Source organism: Chelonia mydas, chromosome 5, assembly GCF_015237465.2.
Source record: "Chelonia mydas isolate rCheMyd1 chromosome 5, rCheMyd1.pri.v2, whole genome shotgun sequence".
Taxonomy (NCBI): domain Eukaryota; kingdom Metazoa; phylum Chordata; order Testudines; family Cheloniidae; genus Chelonia; species Chelonia mydas.
This window is the reverse complement of record NC_051245.2, coordinates 129,355,259-129,378,306: the sequence shown is the minus strand read 5'-3', so window position 1 is coordinate 129,378,306 and position 23,048 is coordinate 129,355,259. Positions and strand designations below refer to the sequence as shown.

The 23,048-nt window shown below is 47.9% G+C and overlaps 1 protein-coding gene and 1 long non-coding RNA gene across 8 annotated transcripts in view; both read left to right on the top strand.

Annotated features, from left to right (window-relative positions):
* ABCA1 (ATP binding cassette subfamily A member 1) overlaps positions 1-23,048 on the top strand; it is a 136,074-nt gene that overhangs the window by 27,890 nt on the left and 85,136 nt on the right. For 6 of the 7 annotated variants that reach the window (XM_037902328.2, XM_037902325.2, XM_043547633.1 and 3 more), the window contains 2 exons: positions 1,259-1,400; positions 2,771-2,889. In XM_037902328.2, the coding sequence (XP_037758256.1) occupies positions 1,259-1,400; positions 2,771-2,889 (261 nt within the window). The remainder of the gene's footprint in view (positions 1-1,258; positions 1,401-2,770; positions 2,890-23,048) is intronic. The other variant, XM_037902331.1, reaches the window with a different exon arrangement.
* LOC122466075 lies at positions 2,897-5,641 on the top strand. Its single transcript, XR_006291300.1, has 2 exons — positions 2,897-4,716; positions 4,907-5,641. It is a non-coding gene; the product is annotated as an uncharacterized LOC122466075 (long non-coding RNA).

Sequence of the window (23,048 nt, the reverse complement as noted above, 5' to 3'; positions counted from 1 at the left end):
TGGCCATAAGAAGATAGCCTCTATCATCCTGTCATTGGTAGGAGAAGACCCAAAGATATCCCTGTGAAACACTGTAATAAAACTCAGTCATGAGTAATTTACATCACTGCCTTAATAGCTCTATATGAGGGGTGATTTTTTTTTTTCTCCCCTCTAATAGACCCTCAGTAATCAGAGCTGGGGTTTGCAAAGGAGCCAGACAGCTGGAAGCCAATGGGAGTTGGGTTTCTAACTCTTAGCTGCCTTTGAAAACCCTGCCCCAGAGGTATTGCCCAGAAGCCAAGCCACAGTGAGTTAGTAGTGACACACCCACCTCACTGGTGGACTAGTGCAGAAACTCTCCTGCTTTCCTGGCATTTCAGTGGTATGGGCTGAGTTGGAAGCATCTTTAAAAAATAAAATGGGACTCGATTAGACAGTGGCCCAAATGTTGAATCCAAACACCCCTGAATGCTACAGGGGTTCAAAACCAAAACGCAGATTCAAATGTTGCATGTAGCCCTGAGCCAAATTCTTCTCATTAGCAGCAGGGTAAATCCAGAATGACTTCATGGGTTCAAGAGACATGTGTGCACACAGAGCTGTGAAGCTCTGTGTAGAGTCACTTATTTCCGTGCATAGCATGCCTGGACTGACAGGATGAGGGCATGGAGGAGACTGTACCTCAGACACGGCAGAAGCAAGGGGTAGGAGGGACCTAAGGGCAGCTTGAAAGGTGGAGGGAGCCAGGGCTGATGGGGGAGCCTGCAAGGGAAGCCGTTCTGCTCATCCATGCATCTGAAGGGAGAATTTACCCTGTAAGCTTTTCTTAGCTCTCAGCCTGCTCTCTCTGTGTTAAAGCATCTGCTAGGACATGCGAAATTAGGGATTGGTGAGGAGGGAATTTGGAGAATATTCTAGCTCCAAATTCAGGGCCAGGTCTTGCATTCCTTGTTCACTCCAAAGTCCTGTCAATTCAGTGTTGCCAAGTCTGTTTTGCTTGTTTGTTTGTTTTGTTTTTATTTATTTATTTTGTTTGTCAAATTTTTGGTGGGGGTTTTTAAAAATTATTTTTAAAATCTCATAAGTTTTGGGGGTTGGACTCCTAAATGCTTGGGGTTGACATATTGTTGACCTCAGTAAGAGGTTACGGTACATAATGACCACAGATTGGACCCTGTGCTGTCACACACCTCTCCCATTTCCTGGCTATGTTTACAATTTTGCAGTTTTGCGAACAAAGGGGTAACTTTTCCAAACATTTGCCCCTCTGTTCTAGGTCACTTTCCAAACAAGGCCATGCCTTCAGCGGGAACCTTGCCCTGGATCCAAGGGATTATCTGTAATGCCAACAACCCTTGCTTCCGCTACCCAACGCCTGGGGAATCCCCAGGTGTTGTTGGAAACTTCAACAGGTCCATGTAAGTACAAGATCTTGCTTTTCCTCGTGACCATTCACAGGGGTCAGCCAGCCAAGCGTAAGCTGTGAATTGTGGGAGTAGCAGCTGGTGGTTGGACTGGCATTAAGGGTTAAGTTACTTCAATCACCTCCAAGTGCTTTGTTCTGTGGTGGTGCTTTCCTGCAGCTGGACTCTGAAGGAACCATACAAAGAACCCCTGGCTGCAGTACCCAGCCTGTGATGTTATCGATAGCAAATGGCTGTGCAAACCCAGTGAAATAAGGAGCTTTGCCTGAGTAAGGAGTGAATATAAACAGAGGTCCAATTTGGCCTATAGAGAGAAGAGTCAGGTCTATTCCCTGGCTGAGAAGCTGTTTCATTTGGGCGATGCCAGGTTACAGACAGGGTGTGACCTTTCCCTGATTTCCCTGCTACAGATAAATCACTGGCCAATTGTAACAAAGGCATTAAAAACCCCCATCAAAGCTGTTGCATCTTGTACCTGTAAGGGCAGGAACAATAGTGGTGGTCTGGAACAATGGCCATAAAGCACTTCTGGGCAATGAGATTGGGTGAGTGAGATGGAGGCATGTGCGCCTTCTGCTAGTCACTGAGGAAAATACACCTATCATACATATCACGTGATATGTATGTAACATGAAGAGCTTTCGAGAACAGCCCTCTGTTAGGGGTTGGTGTGACTCTGCATTGCTCCCAGGGGAGCATTGGGAAGCATTGCCTCTCAGACATGCCATGTTCCCTGGGTTCCCCAGGCTGGGGGAGCAGGGGGGAAATTCACAACATGGCACTATGGAGAAGCCTTGCCCAAGTGGTCCCACTGGGATGAAATCCAGGGACTCCAGCTGTGGTTGGCATCCTTGTGCCCTTCCCTTACCACCTCACTATGCCCACGGGACAGTCAGCCCCAATCTGTCCCTAAGACCATGGCTAGAATCACAGAACAATCGGAGTTCAGGGTCAGTCGACTTTGGCTACCTGGAAAAGAATTGTAAAGAACAGGGGATGTATTTGTTGAGGCGCTCTACAAGCAATGTGTTTACAAACAACCAAGTGTTTTATCCTAGCAGATAAAACCAGACAAACCTACCAGAAGCACTTCACATTCTTCCCCATCTTAAATAACTGCTTTCAAATAACTTGAAGGGTCCCAGTGCAGTTGGTTTTTTTAATCTTTCATTAAAGGCCATTTTTATTTAGGCTGTCTTGCATTGTCCCCTGGATGGTCGCTTAACAAAGGTTTCATGGTACAGGAGAGGGTTGTCTTTGAATATAAAGGAATTGAGACATAAAACTGAGCCTGTGGAAGTTGGTGCGGACAGTACCACATGGGCAGTGATTGCATTGTCTGCTTTTCCATCCCTGTCCTGCAGCATTTCCCGCTTGTTCTCGGATGCCAAGAGGTTACTCTTGTACAGCCAGAAGGACAGCAGCTTAAAGGATGTTCAGAAACTCCTGGGAAAACTGCAGAAGCTCGGGAACTCTGGCTCAGGTAACTCAGTGGGGAAAAAGCCTTGTACATTTGGCAGTAGAGTTTATTTTGTTGTTAGTCAGCACTTCTTAAATTTTATTTTATTTTTTGGAAACTGGTGGAAAGGGCATAGTGTATATTGTCCTTGCTCATCAGATCCCACCCTAAAAACATCTGTTTCTCCAGGATCAGTGTTCTGTGCAATTTCAGTTATTCTGGCCTATGGCAGCCACCTGCAGCAGCTGTTTTTTTAATGTAAACTTACCATCCTCAGAGCTGAAGTGAGCCTCATTTGAGAAATTGCCAGCATTGTAGCCTGTTGCTGCATTTTTGGAAAATACAAGTTTGTTGGGGATTTCAGAGACAAATGACAAAATAGTAAAGCACATTTTCCAATACAGCTGGCACTGGCAGGGGAAAAACAAACAACAAATCAAAGGTTCAGAAGAACGCGGGTGTGAAATAGCTGACGCTGAGCCATAGCATGCTAAATCAAAGCAGAATATTATCCAAAATTAATTACCCCACTTCCCTTCTAATGTAACCAGGTGTATTTAGGGCACTTAATTATTTGATGTAGTCTAGAAGGAATTTGATCAGTTTCTAAAACAAAATGCTGTCTCTTAGGTATTTGTATGGCCTCCATTATTGTAGAATCTGAATGCCTCATAGTGTTTCATATATTTATCCTCACAACACACTGATGTGGGGAGGGAAGTGCTATTTTCCCCTTTCTCAGATGGGGAACCAAGGCACAGAGTCAAGGGACTTGCCTAGGCTGTGGCAGAGCAGGGAACTTAACCTGAGTTTCACGCATCCCCGGCTAGCAACATCCTTCGTCTTGTCAGTGTAAATGCCATCTAATTGGGCAGCCTTTATTAATAGTTTTTTGTGTACTCCCCTTTAAAGGAATAAATATTTATTCCATAGGTTATTTTTCATATACTGCCTATGCTCTGCCTCTCCTATTAGAAACGATGATGGGGGGGCAGGGGGTTGGTTTAAAAAGAAGTAACCTTCTAAAAACAAATGGAAGCATCCAGTTGTGGACATGCCTCTAAGCTTTGATCCTTCAACTGCCTTTGCACAGCCAGGCTCCTGCACCTGTGTGGAGCCTTGCTGAAGTCAGTGGGATTTAAGTACATGCATAAAGTTAAGCACATGCTTTGCAGAATCTGGGTCTTAATGGGGAACTGCACAATTTTACTACGGTGACATTCCTCCCACATGCATTACTTGGTGTCTGTTCATGATTCTTGTTTAGGCCCCAGTCCTACAAAGACTTAAACTACTCGCAGTGCTTCAAGTTATCAGGTCAGAGTTAGACTATATACTCTTTGGAGCAGGGCTTGTCTCTTTACTTCATTTCACATCCTTGGGCACTCAGACAAGTGAGTGTATTAGGACTCGATATATCCACTAATATATATGTGGGGGGTCGTGTTCAGAGTAGAACTGTGCACAAGGTTCGTTTAGAGATTCAAAACCCCAAATCAGGGCTCTGCAGCTTCTGGGCTCTAAGCAGACCGACAAACACCAGCCTAGGCCTACAACATTTCCAGCTTGTTTCCTTCCCTTCTGTCATAGGCCATGTCTGCACCCTTTTGCTCACCTTTGTCTTTGGGGGCACCAGTTGTTGAAACCCTACCCTGTCAGACTTGGTGCCCCTGCCTCAGGTTTCTCCCTGGCTGCTCCCCCCCTTGTTGCTCCTTTGGGGGCTGACCGAGAGGGTCATTGTCTTGTGCCCAAAATCCACCAGGTCTCTAGAACACAAGGAAGCAGCTTGATTTGCTTGCTCAAAAGCAGAAACACAACGCCCTGCTTTCCCAGCCCTGCCACACTAACTAGGTATTGTTTCATGGTCTCTGTGTGTATATAATGTCTTCTGCAGTTTCCACAGTATGCATCCGATGAAGTGAGCTGTAGCTCACGAAAGCTCATGCTCAAACAAATTGGTTAGTCTCTAAGGTGCCACAAGTACTCCTTTTCTTTTTGCGAATACAGACTAACACGGCTGTTACTCTGAAACACTAACTAGGGAGACCCAAATCTTCATGCCCCAGGTGTGTTCAAGACAGCTGCTTTTGACAACTCCCCAATGCCACCTGCAGAGAGTCTATGCCCTCATCTGACGCGTGTGCGTGCAGAGAACTACGCCCAAGACTTTCTAAAGTGATTTTGGTTGCTTCCATTTTTGGGTGCCCAACTTGAGACTCCTTAAAGGAGCCTGATTTTCCACAGGGTGAGTGCTTAGTACTTTCTGAACTTCAGCCCCCTTTTAAGGTGTCTCAGGTTGGTCACTGAAAACTTGAGGCACCTAAAATCACTGGTCAATTTTGGAAAAAACTTGTCTACATTTTACTGGTATGTCTTGTTCCCCTTGAAAATTAATGGCTGCACTCCTGTTGCCTTCAGATAGCGCAGAAGCAAGCGGTGTCCTAATTGGGAAGAACAGTACTTTCCATAACCAGGCCGCGAGGGTGTGCTTTGATATTGTGTGTAGTGAAACTTGAAATGTGAATCCAGTTTGGATGTTTAAAGAAATCTGATCAGAGCCACAAAGCTGAACTAGATGCTGCTGGGAAGGCCAGAGGGAGGGGTTCTACTCAGGGGTGTCTCACATAGAGGAGCTTGGTCAGTACAAGTCAAAGCAAGGATGCTCATGCTGTGTGATTATAATGCTTGGTGAATTTACTGCAAAGACAAGGCTCAGAGCAAATACAGGAAAGAGCTTCATTCTATAATAAAGTGTAAAAAAAAAAAAAAAAAAAAATCAACTAATTCAACTGTGTGTGTAAGTAAAAAACCCAACAGCTTAGCCATGACAGACCCTCCATTGTTGGTGTGGCAGAGAGAACAAAGCCCAATTGTCCCTTCCATTTTACACTCACTTACAAACTCTTCATTAAAACAAGTCTGGAAGTTTCCTATCAGCCTCTCCTGGCTGCCTGACCTTTTCTCTAGCTACATATAATAAAGGATCTTTCAGCTTTGTCTGACACAGGAGGACCATTTCTTACAGGACCAAGAGGAGGATGAGGGATATAGCGGGTACCCTACCATTCCCTGCCATTGTCCTCTTCAGTGGGGTTCACTGATTCTGCTTTGATCAAAGTTTAGTGTTAAGAGAAAATTGTTGGTTTTATTTTATTATTGATCAAAAAATTTCAAAACTTTTACTGGAAATCTGGCCTTTTTCCATGTGGGAAAAAAGGCAGAAAATTTTCACGTCTGAAGGTTTTTCATCTAAATAAAACATTTGATTTTAAAATCAAAGTGAATTTTTTTCCCTATTGTTTCCTAGTTTAAAAACAGGGACAGGGGCAAACCTTAAAATCTGAAGCTAAAAAAAAAAAATTTGAATCAAAATGAATATTTCTATAAATTGAACATGTCCATGAAAAATTTGGAAAATGCCAACTTTGAGGAGAAAGAAATGAAAACACTTAGCTTTTTGCCTACCAGCCCTCATTTATTCTGAATAATTACTATGGTAAGTGTTAAACAATCAAACACCTGAGCCATCTCCAGGCCCCATTGTGTGAGGTGCTGGACAAATACCTAGTATAGGGCAATATTGCATCATAAAGGTTTCTATGTCAGTTGTAGGAAAGGGGTGAGGTCACAGCTTGTCCAGGGAAAAAAGATGACATACTTAATCCCCTTTCTCTTCCCCCACCTAAATAAGGAACTACTTAAGGTTATTATCTTGTTCCAGCACCTTGAGTTAAAATGTAATCACTATGGACCTGCCTCTCTCTTGTACTAACATGGCCCTCTGTGCTGGTGTGTAAGCACCACACAACCTTAAATATCCACACAACATGCCTGTGAGATAAGGAAGTGCTGTTATATCCCCCTTTTACAGCTAGGGAACTGAGGCGCAGAGAGAGAGAAAGTGCCATGTCTAAGATTACACAGGAAATCTATGGCAGATCAGGAACCCGAACTTGGGTTTTACAACTGGACCAGCTTTCCCCTGCTTTGTTACACACTGGATTTATACCAGTGTAACTCCATTGACTTCAATGTATGCTTAGTCTAATAGAGAGGAGGAGCAGGCTCCATAGGTGTGTTCTCTCTTTGTGTCCTTCGGAAAACATCAGCACAGACCTTAAGTCTGTAATATCTACTTGTCTTAGTGTAAAGAGGAGATAGCTGCAGCTGTGAAATGGTATGGCAGGGTGATGGGGTATTTCAGAATACTGGATGAAGAAGAAAAACAGTCCTTAGGAGTGTTGTGTGGTGGTTTCTCCAGGATCATTTTGATATTTGTCTCCTGTTACATCTAAGTAAATACACCATAACTCCACTCAGGTCAGTGGAGTTATGGAGGATTTACAGTGGTGCAGCTGAGGCCAAAACATGGCCCTCTTGTCTCCAGCCCCCTTGCAGCTCATCAAAACAAATGCTCAAAGCACCTGTAGCTGTTTTCTGTGGCCTATTCAGCCTCCTGCTTCCCTTTTCCTGGCTTAGGTGCTGGCACAGAGCCAAACCTAAGTCTCCAGGGAGTGCAAAGAGACATTGGTTATCACTTGTCTGCAAAACATAGACTCATTAAGAATTTTTACATTATGCCATGAAACATGTCAGAGAGAGAAGGACAATGGGGAGCTGCCCATGGACCTCAGGCTAATCTTAACAGACTAAACAGCAGAAATTCTGGCACTCTGCTGGTTGCATCTCACATGTGAGCATCAAGTCCTTGACATGGTAAAGGCATTTTGTTTGTTCTTGGCAGGATTGGGAGTGTTCTCATGAAATAGACAAGCTGGTTAAAGGGAGGGAGTAGGCAGATATAGAAAGGGGTCATATGGCATTTTGGTTCTACTCAGCTTGCCACGTAGGGCTCCCTTGTTATCGCACACTCATGACTATAGCGTGTCATCACTTTCCAGAGCATATGGGCCATCTGTGTTTCATTGGGTGTCAGATATCCACAGATAATCCCGATAGCTTTCCTCCTCTTGCGCAACCATGCCCGTTCCATTCAGCACAAGCTGGGTCTGCACCAGCCAAGGGCAGGGCAAAGTCCAGAGGTTGCATCTGACCCTGGCTGCCCCCTCTCAGCTCATCGCAATATGCAGGACTCAATTGGCACAGTTGCTGCCTTTCTGAAGAGCAGCGCCCTTCTAATAGCGGTTGCATCTTTATCAGCAGTTGTTGAACTTTATCTTGCTGAAAAGACACTCTGGGTTGGGAGTAAAGGGCTCTGTGCCTGGGCGTCATATTCTGGATGCCAGAAGCAAAAGCTTGCCTGATAGACAAATGAACCACCAGCTTCTAAATACACTGTGTGTGTGTGTGTGTGTGTGTGTGTGTGTGTCTCTCAGAGAGAGAGAGAGAACCACCAGCTTCTAAATATATATATACTCACACACACGCTGTGAATGTGTAAAAGAGAGAAGATAGTACCTTATTTAATCTACCCTATCTTTTGTCTTTAAGGCTGGGGTCAGCGGGAGAAGGAGCCTGGGGCTGCTCTCAGCCATCAGTAGTAGCTGGGCCTATTGCTCACTGAAGCAACACAAAGTTAATTATTTAAAAGTTCTGTATTACCCTCCCCGCTCCAAAAATGGTCCGATGCAATGCCAATTGAAATAATTGGGGGCGGGAGAGAGGCTTGCCTTTGCCTCCGCTAGGTTTTGGAGTAGGCCCTAAATCCATTTAATAACCTTCAGTTTGTTTGTTTTTTAAAAAGGAAGCCCTGCCTTTTTTCTGTTTGCTCTATGAAGTGCACCCAGGTGTGGTTTTTGGCATAGCTAATGCTGTCTGTGTCTAAAGCCGGGAACTTGTATCAGTTATTGAGTCAGCATTTGCCAGAGTCCTTTGTTCACTTCTTGTGAGGTCCAAAGTCAAAGTGGATCAGTTATATCATCCTTGATCTGAAAGAGCCTTCGTGTCCAGGGCTCGCTTACTGGAGGGGAGGATGCCCCTAGACTGAGGGCTGGGGAAGGCCAGTTACCAGTGGTTGTGATCGTTCTGTTCCTTTTGCCCAGCCCCATCTTCCCGTTGGATTTTTTAATCCAGACTTACTTAGAGCAACCCAACCCTTACAGTGGCTGCCATCCGTCTGTGTGTCTCCTTCTAGCCCGAGGGTCATTTCCTGCCTCCACTAGCTAGGGGGGTAGTACTGACTGCTGGGAGTTGGCCTGTTGCTCCCAGCAACAGTAATTAAGCACCATGGTTCTGTTCATTTTACGCATGTGCTCAGCTTTAGGGGTGTGAGTAATGTCACTGAAGTGGGCCTGCTTGCATCTTAAAGCCAGCCACGTGCGTGAGCTCCTGGCTGAAATGCAGCTGCCTCCCCTGGAGCATGCAGCTTCCTGCTTTAGCACCTACCTTAGAAGGCACTGAGCACCCCCTGCGAGGCGTGCTGCAGCCGGAACGCCTTCTGTCCTCAGGGACAGCAGAGGGTGCTCAGCACCTCACAGAGTTGGGCCCATTCTCCAGAAATTATGGAAGTGACCCGCTACTCCCCCCTCCCCCGCACAGCTGCAGGGGAAGGGAGACACGCATGGGATCTGCTGGAGAGAGCACAGCTTTATTTCACCGCCCAGCCAAAGCTCTTTGCACAGATACATTGTCTCCTTACAACGATTAATGCTACAGAAGGCTTTCCAGTGCTATAAGCACTGCTGCTTAACGGCCCTGTGAGCTCGTGGGCCATCAATCACTAAGGAGCCTTTAGGACAAAAAAAATCAACAAGAATAAAAAAATAACCCAAGCCAGGTGCCAGAGCTTCTCTCTTCCCCTGTGTTGTTGATACATCTAACCGAGCCAACTCTTCAGCCCTGAGATGAGAGCCAGAAACGAGAGCCAGAGCCTAAGCCTCAGAGCCCTGAATCATAGCCGTGCCAGAAGCATACCACGGCAGTCAAAGCTCCAGCCACGCAGCCCAGTTTGCAGTGGTTGCTCTAAGACGCTGACTGCATGGCTCCCATCAGCAGCATTTTTGGTGACAAGGAAGGGTTCACAGGGACAGAGTTTGAGTTTAGCAGCTCTCAAGAAAAATTCCCATGCTGCTTTTGCAAATTGCATTGGTGTGTGAAGGCACCCTGTGGAGTTAGCCCTGAGACGCAGCCCCCCACAAGAAATACTAGGTCTCCGGCTCAGTGTTACTGTCTGGCAATAAAAATCCGAGGGTAACGCTCAGCCAAATTTCCTGTTAATTACTAGGAATCACACAGCTGTGAATCAATCAGCAGTTGATAGTCAACTCATGGCTTCCACGTTCTAGGGACATCAGAATGACAGTCTGCTTTTTTACTACGGCTTCTGTTCACTTCTTACAAAAACAACGAAACACACAGCTCCACACAAATATCCCCCTCAAGAAGTACATATACCTCAGGCTCTCACTGTGGGCTGCAACTTGCCAGACAAGGTTTCAGCATGGACTGCCCTTAAAGTCTTGTCCTCCCCTTTCCATATGGAATCACTTGCTTGACTAATATTACTTAGTAATATTACAGTAGCAGCCAGAGGCCTCTACTGAGATCAGTGCCCCATTGTGTGAGGTGACAGTCCCTACCCAAAAGTGCTTAAAATGTAAATAGACAAGGGAAATACTATGTTCTTCATTTTTCAGGGGGAGAACTAAGGCAGAGGAAGTGATTTGCCCTAGGTCACACAAGATGACTGGGGTAGAGGGCAGAGGCTGAAAATGAAGCCAGGTTTCCTGAGGCCTACGTTAGTGTCTTCCTGTATTCTCAATACTGCCCAAAAGAGCAGCTTTTGATTGGTTTTGGAAGTGGAGGTTCCTCTACCATCTCACTTTTCTCCATCTTCTACCCACTGGCTTCAGAGGTCACATTTTGTGGTGACCCACTGGCTAAGGGAAGGGTTGGATCTGGCTCTGAGCCCATTCAGAGTACTAAATAATTGAAAATCTAAAAACAAAAGAGTAAGGAACACTATGAAATTTGCATTAAAACAACATCAGGAGTAAGGAACACTATGAAATTTGCATTAAAACAACATCAGGAACAGACACTTCAATTGACCTACGCTAAAAGGGCTGCACCTTTTGTCTCCACAAGTCCCAATTCAGCGCTCTCTGCCTACCCATTTTGCCAGAGCCCCCTTACACAGGTTTCGGCATCAGGCAGGCTTCGCTATGTTGCCTATGCATTTCTGATGTAGCTGAGAGCATGGATCTGGCCCGGCATCCACTGCAAGCCAGGGGAGTCTTTGCATTGACTTCAGTGGACACTGAATCGACATTACATTATGGCAACAGCATAGCCTCACTGGAAACTGTGGTGGCCCCAGAATGTGGCCATCACCTCTTGCCGGTGATGACACTGATGTTTTTTACTAAAATACGTAATTAACTTTAGGAAAAACCAATATGCCTATAAATATGTGTAAATATGGACAGATACACGGTCCAAATCATTGTAATTTATTTATGTAGGGTTTTTTTGTAGACTTAGTAATAAAAAGAACGCTGTGAAAAGAGAGATTTGTATGTGTGTTAATATCACTTTTCACAGCACACTTAGTAGTTAGCTGGAGGGCTGTGATAAGTGGTATTAACCAACATGGAAGTATCACTTATCGCAGCCTCCCAGCTAGCTAGAAAGCCTGCTGGGAAAAGTAATATTAACAAACATGCAACTATTACTTTTCTCAGCAAGCCCCAGGACAAATTAAGCCCGGATGGGGGGATTATAAGGGGTGGCAGAGGGGGCCTGGGGCAATGGGGGGATGGATGCAGGTCCAGGGGAAGACAGCGGGGGTCCGGGGGGATGGATGCGGGGCCAGGGGGAGGCAGCGGGGGCCCGGGGCAGTGGGATGGATGCGGGGCCAGGGGGAGGCAGCGGGGGCCCGGGGCAGTGGGATGGATGCGGGGCCAGGGGGAGGCCGCGGGGGCCCGGGGCAGTGGGATGGATGCGCAGCCAAGGGGAGGCAGCGGGGGCCTGGGGCAGTGGGATGGATGCGCAGCCAAGGGGAGGCAGCGGGGGCCTGGGGCAGTGGGATGGATGCGCAGCCAAGGGGAGGCAGCGGGGGCCCGGGGCAGTGGGATGGATGCGGGGCCAGGGGGAGGCAGCGGGGGCCTGGGGCGATGGGATGGATGCGGGGCCAGGGGGAGGCAGCGGGGGCCCGGGGCAGTGGGATGGATGCGGGGCCAGGGGGAGGCAGCGGGGGCCCGGGGCAGTGGGATGGATGCGGGGCCAAGGGGAGGCAGCGGGGGCCCGGGGCAGTGGGATGGATGCGGGGCCAGGGGGAGGCAGCGGGGGCCCGGGGTGATGGATGTGGGGATGGGGGGGATAGCGGGGGTCTGGGGGGATGGATGTGGGGCCGGGGGGGATAGCGGGGGCCTGGGGCGATGGGGCGGGGTGAGCTCGCATGGCCGGAGCCAGGGGTCAACGCCTGCGGCTGTGCAGTCGCGGCTGGGGCCATGCGGTTGAACCCAGGGGTCAGAGCCTGCAGCTGGGGCTGGGGTCAGCACTCACAGCTGGCTGCCCGCCACGCAGCTGGCGCCTGGGACTGGAGCCGGGGACCTGGGGCTGGTGCCAGGGGCCAGAGCCCAAAGCCAGGGCCACGTGGCTGGAGCTGGGGATTGGCTCCTGAAGCCGCATCAGTGGAGCCTGCTGCCCAGCCACCCCGGAGGCCCAAGCCCCTCCCCGGAGGGTTGAGAACTCACCTTCTGCAGCGCTGGGCCCCACCTGACTCCAGAGGCAATGCAGTGTGGCACATCCAGAAGCAACAGGTGGGGCGGAGGCTGATCCTTTGCCCCCTCCGCCCCCCCCTACCCCCGCCCCAGTCACCACCCAGGAGGGTGTAGCGGCTGCACAAAAAGCCCATGGTGGCCGCGTTTGAGAAACACTGAGCAGGAGACAGGGTTGTAGACTCGCAGAAATATGGGCAAGAGAAAGGGCAGGGAGAAACCAAGAGACAACTGAAAGAAATGGGCTTTAACCTAAGAGCTCATTCAAAAAAATACATTAACAAACTGTAATAACAGCTGTATGAAATAGTCACCCCCCGTCGCTCCATCAAACCCACATTTAAGGACAAAGACACAGCTGCCTTCAGACCCCACTGTTTGTGCTCAGGTTTAACCAACCCTTCATCCTGACCTGATGGGGCCAGAAATCAGCGTTATAAACCCTTAGCGCCACTGTCTTTTGGTTTCATCTAATCAGCCCCTTCCACTTTTCTCTCTTTTTATTTGTTGGGTTTTTTTTTTTAATGTGTATCTTTTCCTCCTCTCTTCCTTAAAACACTTTCCTGTCTCACTTTGCCCTGGTAGGGACCACCACCAAAAACCGAACGAATCAGAATGATAAGAAAGCAAGCAACGAATATATGTAGCACTTTCCCACTCTTCAGTGGGGAGCTGCCTGCCCAACACCACAAGGGGCTGCGTAAAGGTATAAATCGCAGCACTCACCTGAGGACCCCAAATGGAGTCTAGCATGGAGTCATGCAGTTTGGCTTCTCTTGGTTCTAGAAACATGCTGCCCAACACACTGCTCTCAGGTATGAAAGGTATCTCAAGTTGCACTGGGGGAGGTCTAGGCTGGATATTAGGAAACACTATTTCACTAGGAGGGTGGTGAAGCACTGGAATAGGTTACCTAGGGAGGTGGTGGAATCTCCTTCCTTAAAGGTTTTTAAGTCCCGGTTTGACAGAGCCCTGGCTGGGATGATTTAGTTGGGGTTGCTCCTGCTTTGAGCAGAGGGTTGGACTAGGTGACCTCCTGAGGTCTCTTCCAACCCTAATGTTCTATGATTCTATGATAGATCTGTGCTCTGGGATAAGGCAATTGAGAGTAGTTAACTCTGCTGTGTGCACTGTACATATAACTCAGTGGTAGGTTCCCATACAGTTAATCCCATTGTGTGCTTTGCTTGTGCTACCAAAACTAACATCTTAGTGACCAATTCAAGCAGTTTTTTAGAAATACACTGCCTGTCTCAGTCCCAGTGGTTGAGGTTTTCAGAGCAGTCCAGGGTATTGAGGCATACAAGGGCTAAGTTTCAAAAGCAGTCCATGTGGGCTAAAACTCTGCTCCTGTTGAAATCATGGGGAGCAGAGTTAGGCTAATGCTGAGTGCTTTTGAAAGTCTCGCTCAATTCTTCTATTAAAATAAATGGAAGTTGTGTCTAAATCCCTGGGACTGCTTGAAAAATCCCAACCAGTGCTTGCATGCACGCCTTTGTGGTGGCAGGTCTCTGTGTCCCCCTCCCAGACAGTGGACTCAGAATCTAAATGAATCCTGTTGTTTTTCTGTTTTATACCAAAACAAGACACCCTACCAGAAAATGCAAATATGACGCATGCAAGTGAAAGGTTTCTTAGGCTACGTCTATATTGCAAAGAAAAAGGTGGGTTCTTAACTCAGGTTAAAATAGCAGTGAAGACACGTCCGTTCAGCTTTTAACTTGGGTTAGCATCTCGAGTTAAAGTTTATAGGGGAGTCTGAGATTGAACTCAAACTGCTATCTAAGTTAAAAGCTGAGTCTTCACTGCTATTTTAACCTGAGTTAGAATCATAGAATATCAGTGTTGGAAGGGACCTCAGGAGGTCATCTAGTTTAACCCCCTGCTCAAAGCAGGACCAAATCCCCAATTTCCCCCTAAATGGCCCCCTCAAGGATTGAGCTCACTACTCTGCGTTTAGCAGGCTAATGCTCAAACCACTGAGCTATGTCTCCCCCACTTAACTAACCCAAGTTAAGAACATCCCTTTTTTTCCAGTGTAGACAGACCCTTAGTGTGATATTGGCAGAACTGTCTGTGTTGGGGGATTAGAAACACAGCTCCTTTAGCAAGGCTTTATTGTATATACTGAATTCCCCTGTTCCATGCTGAGAAATTATCCCTTTAAATGTAATGAACTTCTGCTTTCCCCTTTTATTTTTCCAAGTCAATGGTAGGATTTTTGTAGGAAATTATCTCTGCAGCAGTTTGGATACAAAGGTCAGGTGAAGCGTTAAATCTCTTTTCCCCATGGAGCGCTCTGTGGGTCAGGATGCCCCAGAACTTTCAAAGCATCTGTTTTCTTTAACAGCATAATTACATGATCCACAATCAGAGGCAGAGGTTGGCAACACAGCACAGGGTGGTACGCTACAATGTGCATTGTACTTATGCGATTCTAGCAGAACTGGACTCAGATGTGTAGTTCAGAACTGAACTTCCCGAGCAGCTCAAGGGGGCCCCCTATTAATTAGTATGTGTTGTGGGAGTGGCGGGGGAGGCAAAAATATTCCTGTTCAAGGCCCCTCATGGGCTAGCACCGGACTGCATGTGTGTGTTAGCAGAAAGGAGAGTCTTAAGTGTAATACTGTTAGCCGGTATTGGTTGGCAATTCTGTTACCTTCTTCAGTATGTTCTGCAGTGCCAGCTTACTGATTGGCTCCAGGCCCAGGAAAACTGATAGTTTTTATTTTTTTTAATGATAGCACTTACAATACATAACAGTATTATTCCAGTAGGCAACAAAATACTGTATCTTAAGGACACTGTTTTTATCTTTCCATTAGATTGTCTTTACTGCCTGGATACAGCCATAATAATAGAGAGAACAAGCACTTCCCAGTTCTGATGTTAGAGTCAGTGTAACTAGTATCTGCCTGCATAAGACACTGCTGGGGTTGGTTCTGAAAACTCTGTGTGGCTTTGCTTTTAGTCAACTAAAGTACTTGCTGTAGCCTTATCTGTAAGTACAGATTCTATCTGGAACTGAGAAGTAAAAATTGTACCGAATAAACAATAGAACGTTTGTGCTTTCCCATTATCTTGTGCTCTCTCTCTATAAACTTGTCCGCGTAGTTTATTACACACTGGTATTGTGTAATCAGAAATATATGCATATGGTTATCTTCAGTTTGCAATTATTTTCTCTCTTCAGGCTGTGTTGACAGAATTTCTGGGTTTGTTTCTAGTAAATTTTAAGCCCCAAAATCTTGAAATGTAAAAATTGGCTAATTTGCTGAATGTTGCATTTGGCTTCAGCTCAGTAGGCAGAGCCTGGACCTGGGCTAGGGTTCATGGTATGGCTCTGATCCATGGCTTTGATTCCAGCGTGGGTTTGATAGCACCAATATCTTGTGCCATTTCTGCCAAAAATAGTGAAAAAGTGACCTTGGGAAGCTTATGACATTTTGAATGGTGGACAGATCAGCTGTTTTTGGGAGACTTCCACCATCTGGAACAGAAATCTTGTGCAAATGGTTGTTTTTGAAAGATCGCAGCCACGTCAGATATATGGCTAGAACACAGGCCCCTTCCACATTTGCATCTCACCTGGAACCAAATCCGTAGGGAGGCATTTGGTTCTGAGGCCCTACCTCCCCAAATTCAGAACTTCTCTATTCATAGCACTTTTCATCTTCAAAGTGCTCTACAGACATTCACCAATCAATTTTCACAATATCCCTGTGAGCTAAGTAACAGCTGCCAAAGGACTAGAGTCCTCACTCCGAAATACAGGGGGGTGTGGCATGGATTTTAGTGTAACATTGGGGCAGTAAAAGACTGATGTATTGGAAATACTATCTGTGCTGAATCAAAGGTCAGCTTTAGCCAGGCAGGAACATGGAGCATACTTTAACCAGAATATCTATGAATCCATGGGAAATAGATTTTTGCAGGCTGCTTCTTCATGCAAATCAAATGACTTACCTTTTAAAATGTTATTGGTAATATAAATAGGGGACTGTTAACCCCACAGTTCTGGCTAAAATCCAATATGTGTAATTCCTCTTTGAGTAGTGTCCCTATGGGTGCTCCACGTTAGGTGTCTGTGTGCCCCTGCACCTGTAATCGGAGATTTTTGGTAGTAGTGGCCCGTTGAGCCCGGGCATGTGCTCTCCCTCCCTCCTGGTCTGCCTCTCGCCCCCTCACTTCTTTCTCTACTGTCCGAGGGAAGGAGCAGTTGTCCCTTCCTTATCTGTGTCCTTAGCATATGTGGTGTTTGTTTCGTTACCTTTGTTCTCCCTAACAGTACTCAGGCTAGTGTTTTGTTTTATTTTATTTTATTCCTTTGGTTTAAAAAGAAAAGAGAAAAAGGAAAAGAACTTCACTTTCCTTCCCTGTCAGGGGGCATCCCTTCCTCCCCCCCAGGCATCTAGTAGACTCATAATTATTTTCTTTTTCAGTTAAAAAAAAAAAAAAAAAGGAAAGATGATGTTCTTCTGCATATTCCTCCCAGCTAGAGGGTGACACCCCCCGCCCAGGGGCTTGCCTGCCTCTCTCTGCTCCAAGCGGTGCCTCTCCTGCCAGGAGTCAGTTCCTGTCATGGCCAGACGCTCACTGTGCCTGGGAGAGCCTCACAGAAGTGCTTCACCTGCCACACCGAAAACTGCAGCCTCACAGGAGCTGGGAGCTGACGTAAAAATTCCTCCCTATGGAGAAAACACTTCAGTCTGCAGGGGACTCCGGTGGGTGCTGACCCCGGATCCTCCCCGTCCCCGGAGCCTTCACTTCAAAAGGGGTTGAGTGGTGAGGAGGAGAGAGAGAGAGAGAGAGAGAGAAAAAAGAAGAAGCCATCAGCGGACTCCCCCTGGAAAGGCTCCTCCGAGCAACTGGCCAGCCAGAGGGGTGTTCCCCAGTGCGGCCATCTCGGGCACTGACCCCCAGCAACTGGCCAGCCAGAGGAGTGTTCCCCAGTGCGGCCATCTCGGGCACCAACCCCCAGCAACTGGCCAGCCAGAGGAGTGTTCCCCAGTGCGGCCACCTCAGGCACTGACCCCCAGCAACTGGCCAGCCAGAGGAGTGTTCCCCAGTGCGGCCACCTCGGGCACCGACCGTCGAGCAACTGGCCAGCCAGAGAGGTGTTCCCCAGTGCGGCCATCTCGGCACTGACCCCCAGCAACTGGCCAGCCAGTGGGACTCCCCAGTGCGGCCACCTCGGTAGGACAATACCAGCAGAGGAACCTCCTGCTGTGAGCTCAGCTGCTGCAGGTCGGCAGGAAGCTCTGGAAGCTGAAACCTGCAAAGGGGCTTCCTGCTGTGAGCTCTGCCCTGCTCTGAGCTCTGCTCTCGGCACCTACAAGGGGCTTCTGTGAGCTCCCTGCTGCTCTGAGCTCTACTCTGGGCAACTACTGCATCCAGAGGGCACCCTTACCGTACCGTCTCTAAAAGAGCGGCACATCGGCACCAAGACACCAGAGGCTTCCATCCTCATGCTGTGAGCCAAGGGTACCGTCCCCTAAGGAGAGGGGACAGTTACCGTACCATCTCAAAAAGAGCAGCATAGAGAAACCCTTTGGTACCAGATGCAACAAAACTCCCATCTAGGAAGTGTTCTGCACCTTCCCAACCATTGATACCAACTACAGACACTCCTCTGGAGTTCCAGATTAGCCTATGGTAACACAGGTACTCTGATACTCTGGAGACCTGTGGCCTCAGTACCCAGGGAGAGACAATTACTATACCGTCTCTAAAAAAGTGGCACCAACAAACTTTTTGTACTGGGCGAAACTCTCATTTAGGGAGTGTTCTGCGCAACTATTGGTACTGACAATGTACCACGGATCCTCCTCTGTGGTACCAAATGAAGCCATGGTACTGCATGAGCTCTGGTACCCTGGAGACCTGATGATTGGGGAAGAACCATAATCCCCATTACTTGGTATCCCAGTATCGAGCACATCCCGGCACCCAGAATCACTCTTAGCATTGGGCTGTATACTGCCAATGCCCCAGTCAGCGGCACCCTTACCCACGGACGAATCTGACACTGGCCAGGAGGAGATCATTCCCTGGCCCCTCAAGGTGGCCCACCACCACACTACAAGGGTCATCCCCAATTCCATCGTGCCAACCGCCCGTGCTTGCCTTCCTGCCTCTCCCTCCCAAGGCCATATTGTAATTCTTCGGGTATATACCCACACATGGCACGACCGTCTCCGGTGTCTCTCAGGGAGATGGTTTACTACAGCCTGGCACCTGAGCCAGTGCAGGAGAGCACCTGAGCCAGGACAGGAGAAAGCTTTTTCAGAACAGGAAAGAAGGGAGAAGGGGAAAAAAAACAAAAAACAAAAAAACAACACCACCTGAAGAGGAAGCTACCTCTTCAGCACACTTCTCCTCATCTCTCCCAGATGAGACTGTGCTGCCCACCCCTCATCACTAGGTGAAGATTTAAGAACTTTCTGGATCTTACCAAGAGGGTGGCAGACGAGCTGCAGTATTCCCTTACAGGAGGTGGCAGATACACATCACAAGTTGGTGGAAATTCTGCACACTACCTTCTCAACTAGAACTGTCCTCCCAATTAATGAGCTGATTCTAGATCTTACCAAAATCATCTGGCAGAGCCAGCCTCCATCGCACCATCCAGCAACAGAGTGTAAACAAAAACAACCCTACGTCTCTACCCAAAGGGGCAGACTTTGTTTTCAGCATCCGCAACCCAACTCCATCACAGTGGATGTGGTTAATGCATGAAGCAAGCAGCATAATGCCAAGTCAACTCCATATGATCAGGCTTTGCAAGATGGCGTATTCATCAACAACATTACTGTTTAGAGTCATAAATTACCAAACTGTCATGGCCAAAACAATTTTGTTAATCTTGGGAAACCCAGGATGTTTCTGAAACATTACTGGAAACACAAAAAGAACAGATTCAGACCATTCTTAGAGAAGGTCAGTTAATAGCCAGACTGGTCCTAGAGACCCCAATGGATGTAGCTGTTACAGCTGCCCGCCCAGTCTCCAGTGGTACTGAGATGGGTTGTGGGGTTTTTTTGTTGTTGTTGTTGTTCGCTACACCTCTCTAGATTGCCCAAAGAGCTACAGACTTCCAATTTGAAGGGCCAGACTCTTTGCAGAGAAGACAGATTTTCTCTCCACATCCTGAAGGATTCTCAGACCACACTACACTCCTTAGGAATCTACACTGTGGAACAGAGGAGAAGATATACCCCTCAACCACACCAGAGATCACAGTCTTCTCAATACGCACCATCTCTGTGCTGTTATGAGCCACAGTGTAAGAGGCCCAGGGCTCAGAAATAAGAACAATCTGCACCCCAGTCCATGACCTCTCAAACTGCCTCTTATAAGCACTTTGTTGACCTGGTCGGGGGTCTGAACAATGATACCTTACAGCATCAGCTGCCATCTATACACCTGTCATGCCACTCAGAAGTCACCTTACCTTACTTCACAGCAGTTAGGACCAGCTCTAGAGCAAAGAGATTGATTTCTAGCCCTGAACTTACAGGGTGCCTACTTCCATATCTCAATACAACCATCGCACAGGAGATTTCCTACTGCTTACCTTTGGGGCAGGATCATTATAGGTACAGACTGCTCCACACAGGGTAGTCTCCAAGGTTCACTTCATTGCAGTGGCATACTGACCCCGGTACAGTGACTGGACTTTATTAGCACCAACCTGATGCAGTACAAGCGAGAGCGCTCCTCTCACTACCCGCATTCACCACCCTGGGACACGTCTCCCTAATATGCTGGGGAGCTCACCTACACAACAACAAGGTTCAGGTCAAATGGCCTTCCACAGAAATGACCTTCCATATCACTCTTTTGGGACTAGGGGCTGTCAGGAGTGCCTGTGCATAAACTCTGCCTTTCATCAAAAACAACACACAAAGGTTATGATGGACTTAATGTGACCTGTATGTTTTGTATAAACGGCCAAGGAGCTGCCAGATCTCCCTCCCTCTGCAAGACAGCATTCAAACTTTGGAATTGATGCACCCATCACAATGTGCTCATCTCAGCTGTCTGTCTACAAGGGATACAGAACGGGATAACCAACAGTCTCAGTTGGAATTTTCTCACCACAGTGAGTGTATACTGAATTCACAGGTGCTTCTAGATATGGCCACCCTTTGGGGAAACATTCACTGGCAGTTGCCCTCATCTTTCCAGCAGACAGGGCCCACTTGTATGTCTTTTCCCAGTTTCCTACCCTATCTAAGATTCTGTTGAAAATTCAACGAAACAAAGCGAGAGTTGTTGTGATTGCCCCTCTTGACTACGACAAGTCTGGCTCCCTTACCTGACACAGATGGCAATATGCCCTCCTGTTCCTCTGACGTCAGCCCATTCCTCACCCGCTCGCTCAAAACAATGGGCTGACCCTTCACCCCAACCCATGGGTCCTCCGCCTCCAGGCTTGGATCTTTCTTTGTTCCAAGGCTTAGAAGCAGAATGCTCTGACAAACTGAAACACACATTGCAACACAACCACAAGTTGACCACTCCACATACCTATCTACAAAATGGAAACGACTCCACGTTTGTACCGTTCCAATCGGACAGACCAAACCTCAACTTTCCTCCCTCTGATTTTGCACTACATTTTAAACTCTCCCTCAGCTCTCTTAAGGTTCATTTCGTGGCGAACATGGCTTCCCACTTGGAGTTCGCTCAACCACTAATGCGAAGACTCTTTAAGGGCATTGGGACTCTCTTCCCCCATGTGACACCACCCGCTCCAGCCTGGGACTTTAATCTAGTTCTCAGGTCTTGGACTAGACCTCCCTCCGAGTCCGGGGCAACTTGTTCTCTCTTACACCTGTCCATGACGACAGCTTTTCTAATTGCCATCACCTGAGTGAGGCACATAGGAGAAATAGCGGCCCTGATGGCACACTCATCATTCACGGCCTTTGTCTTTAAAAAAAAAAACCTCTAAGGCCATATCCCAAGTTTCTCCCTACTTTTTCTGCACTTTCCATATGAATCAACAGATCCACCTCCCTGTTTTTTCCCAAAACCACATTGTGACAACTGGGAGACAATTGTGCATATGCTAGGTATTAGAAGGACATTAGCATTCTACTTGGACAGGACTAAGGAGTTCAGGAAATCCCCTAAACTCTTCCTTTCGTCCACAGAAAGATCCAAAAGCTCTGTGATATCTCCTCAAAGACTATCCAAATGGATCTCTAGTTGCATTAATCACTTAGCAAGGGCGCAACTTGCTTCCGTCCATACGCACTCCATGAGATCAGTTCCTACCTCAATCACATTCCATAGGGATACCCCAATCTCCCCAATCTATAGAGCAATGATTGGGGCCTCTGTTCATACTTCCGCAGAACATTATGCGATCACTGAAGATTTGGCCGCTGACACCATCTTCAACTCCACAGTACTCTCTGTAGTAAAAGACTCTGCTCCGACGTCCCAGCCTCCAGTCGTGGGTACTGCTCCGGAGTCACCTAAAGTGGAGCACCCACAGGGACACGACTCGAAGAAGAAGAGGAAGTTACTCACCTTGTGCAGTAACAATGGTTCTTTGAGATGTGTGTCCCTATCGGTGCTCCACAACCCGCCCTCCTCCCCTCTACTTCAGAGTTCTCTATAGGGTTCTGTGGTAGAGGAGGAAATGAGGGTGGTTTGCCCGTGCAGTGCTAAATAGCCTTGAGGCAGACCACGAGGGAGGGAGAGCACATGCCCGGGCTCAACGGGACACTGCTACCAAAAATCTCCGATTAGAGGTGCAGGGGCACACAGACACCTAAAGTGGAGCACCCATAGGGACACACATCTCGAAGAACCATTGTTACTGCACAAGGTGAGTAACTTCCTCTTACGTTCTGCCTCCTGTTACTCAATGCCCTTGCAGTTTCAGCCAGCTACAGCATTCTTCCTGACTTCTTGGTCTAAACTGTTGTCTGTTCTGTTGCTGCATGTTGAGCAGTGGTTGTATTTCACCCCAGAGGTAGCTGCATTTTAGTGAAGCGAATCCTGCATGTGCTGTAGCCTGTATATTGAGTCACATTTCCAACGCATTATGGAATAATTTGAGATGAAAGCATGCTATAGACATGCAGTATATTGTAAGTAAGCTGAATGCATGCAAATTGAGGGTTAGAACCTCAGCTGGGGGGGGCACCATGGGTGCTGGGGGGGGGAGTTGCGGCCCAGGGGGGCACTGCGGTTGCTGGGAGAGCGGGGGGGTTGGTGGGGCTGGGGGAGGCTCCCTACCCAGCTCCTGGGAAGAGTAGACCCTAGCCCAGCTCCTAGCTCCATGTGCTGCCTCTGCTCCGCCCCAACCCCCAGTTCTGCAGCTCCCATTGGTTGGGAACCATGGCCAATGGGAGCTGCAGGGGCGGTGCCTGCGGGTGGAGGCAGCACGTGGAGCTAGGAGCTGAGGGAGGGGAGTTGCTGTCACCCTTCTCGGGAGCTCCCCCGAGGTAAGCACTGCCCCCCCCCAGCCCTGAGGGGGGCCCC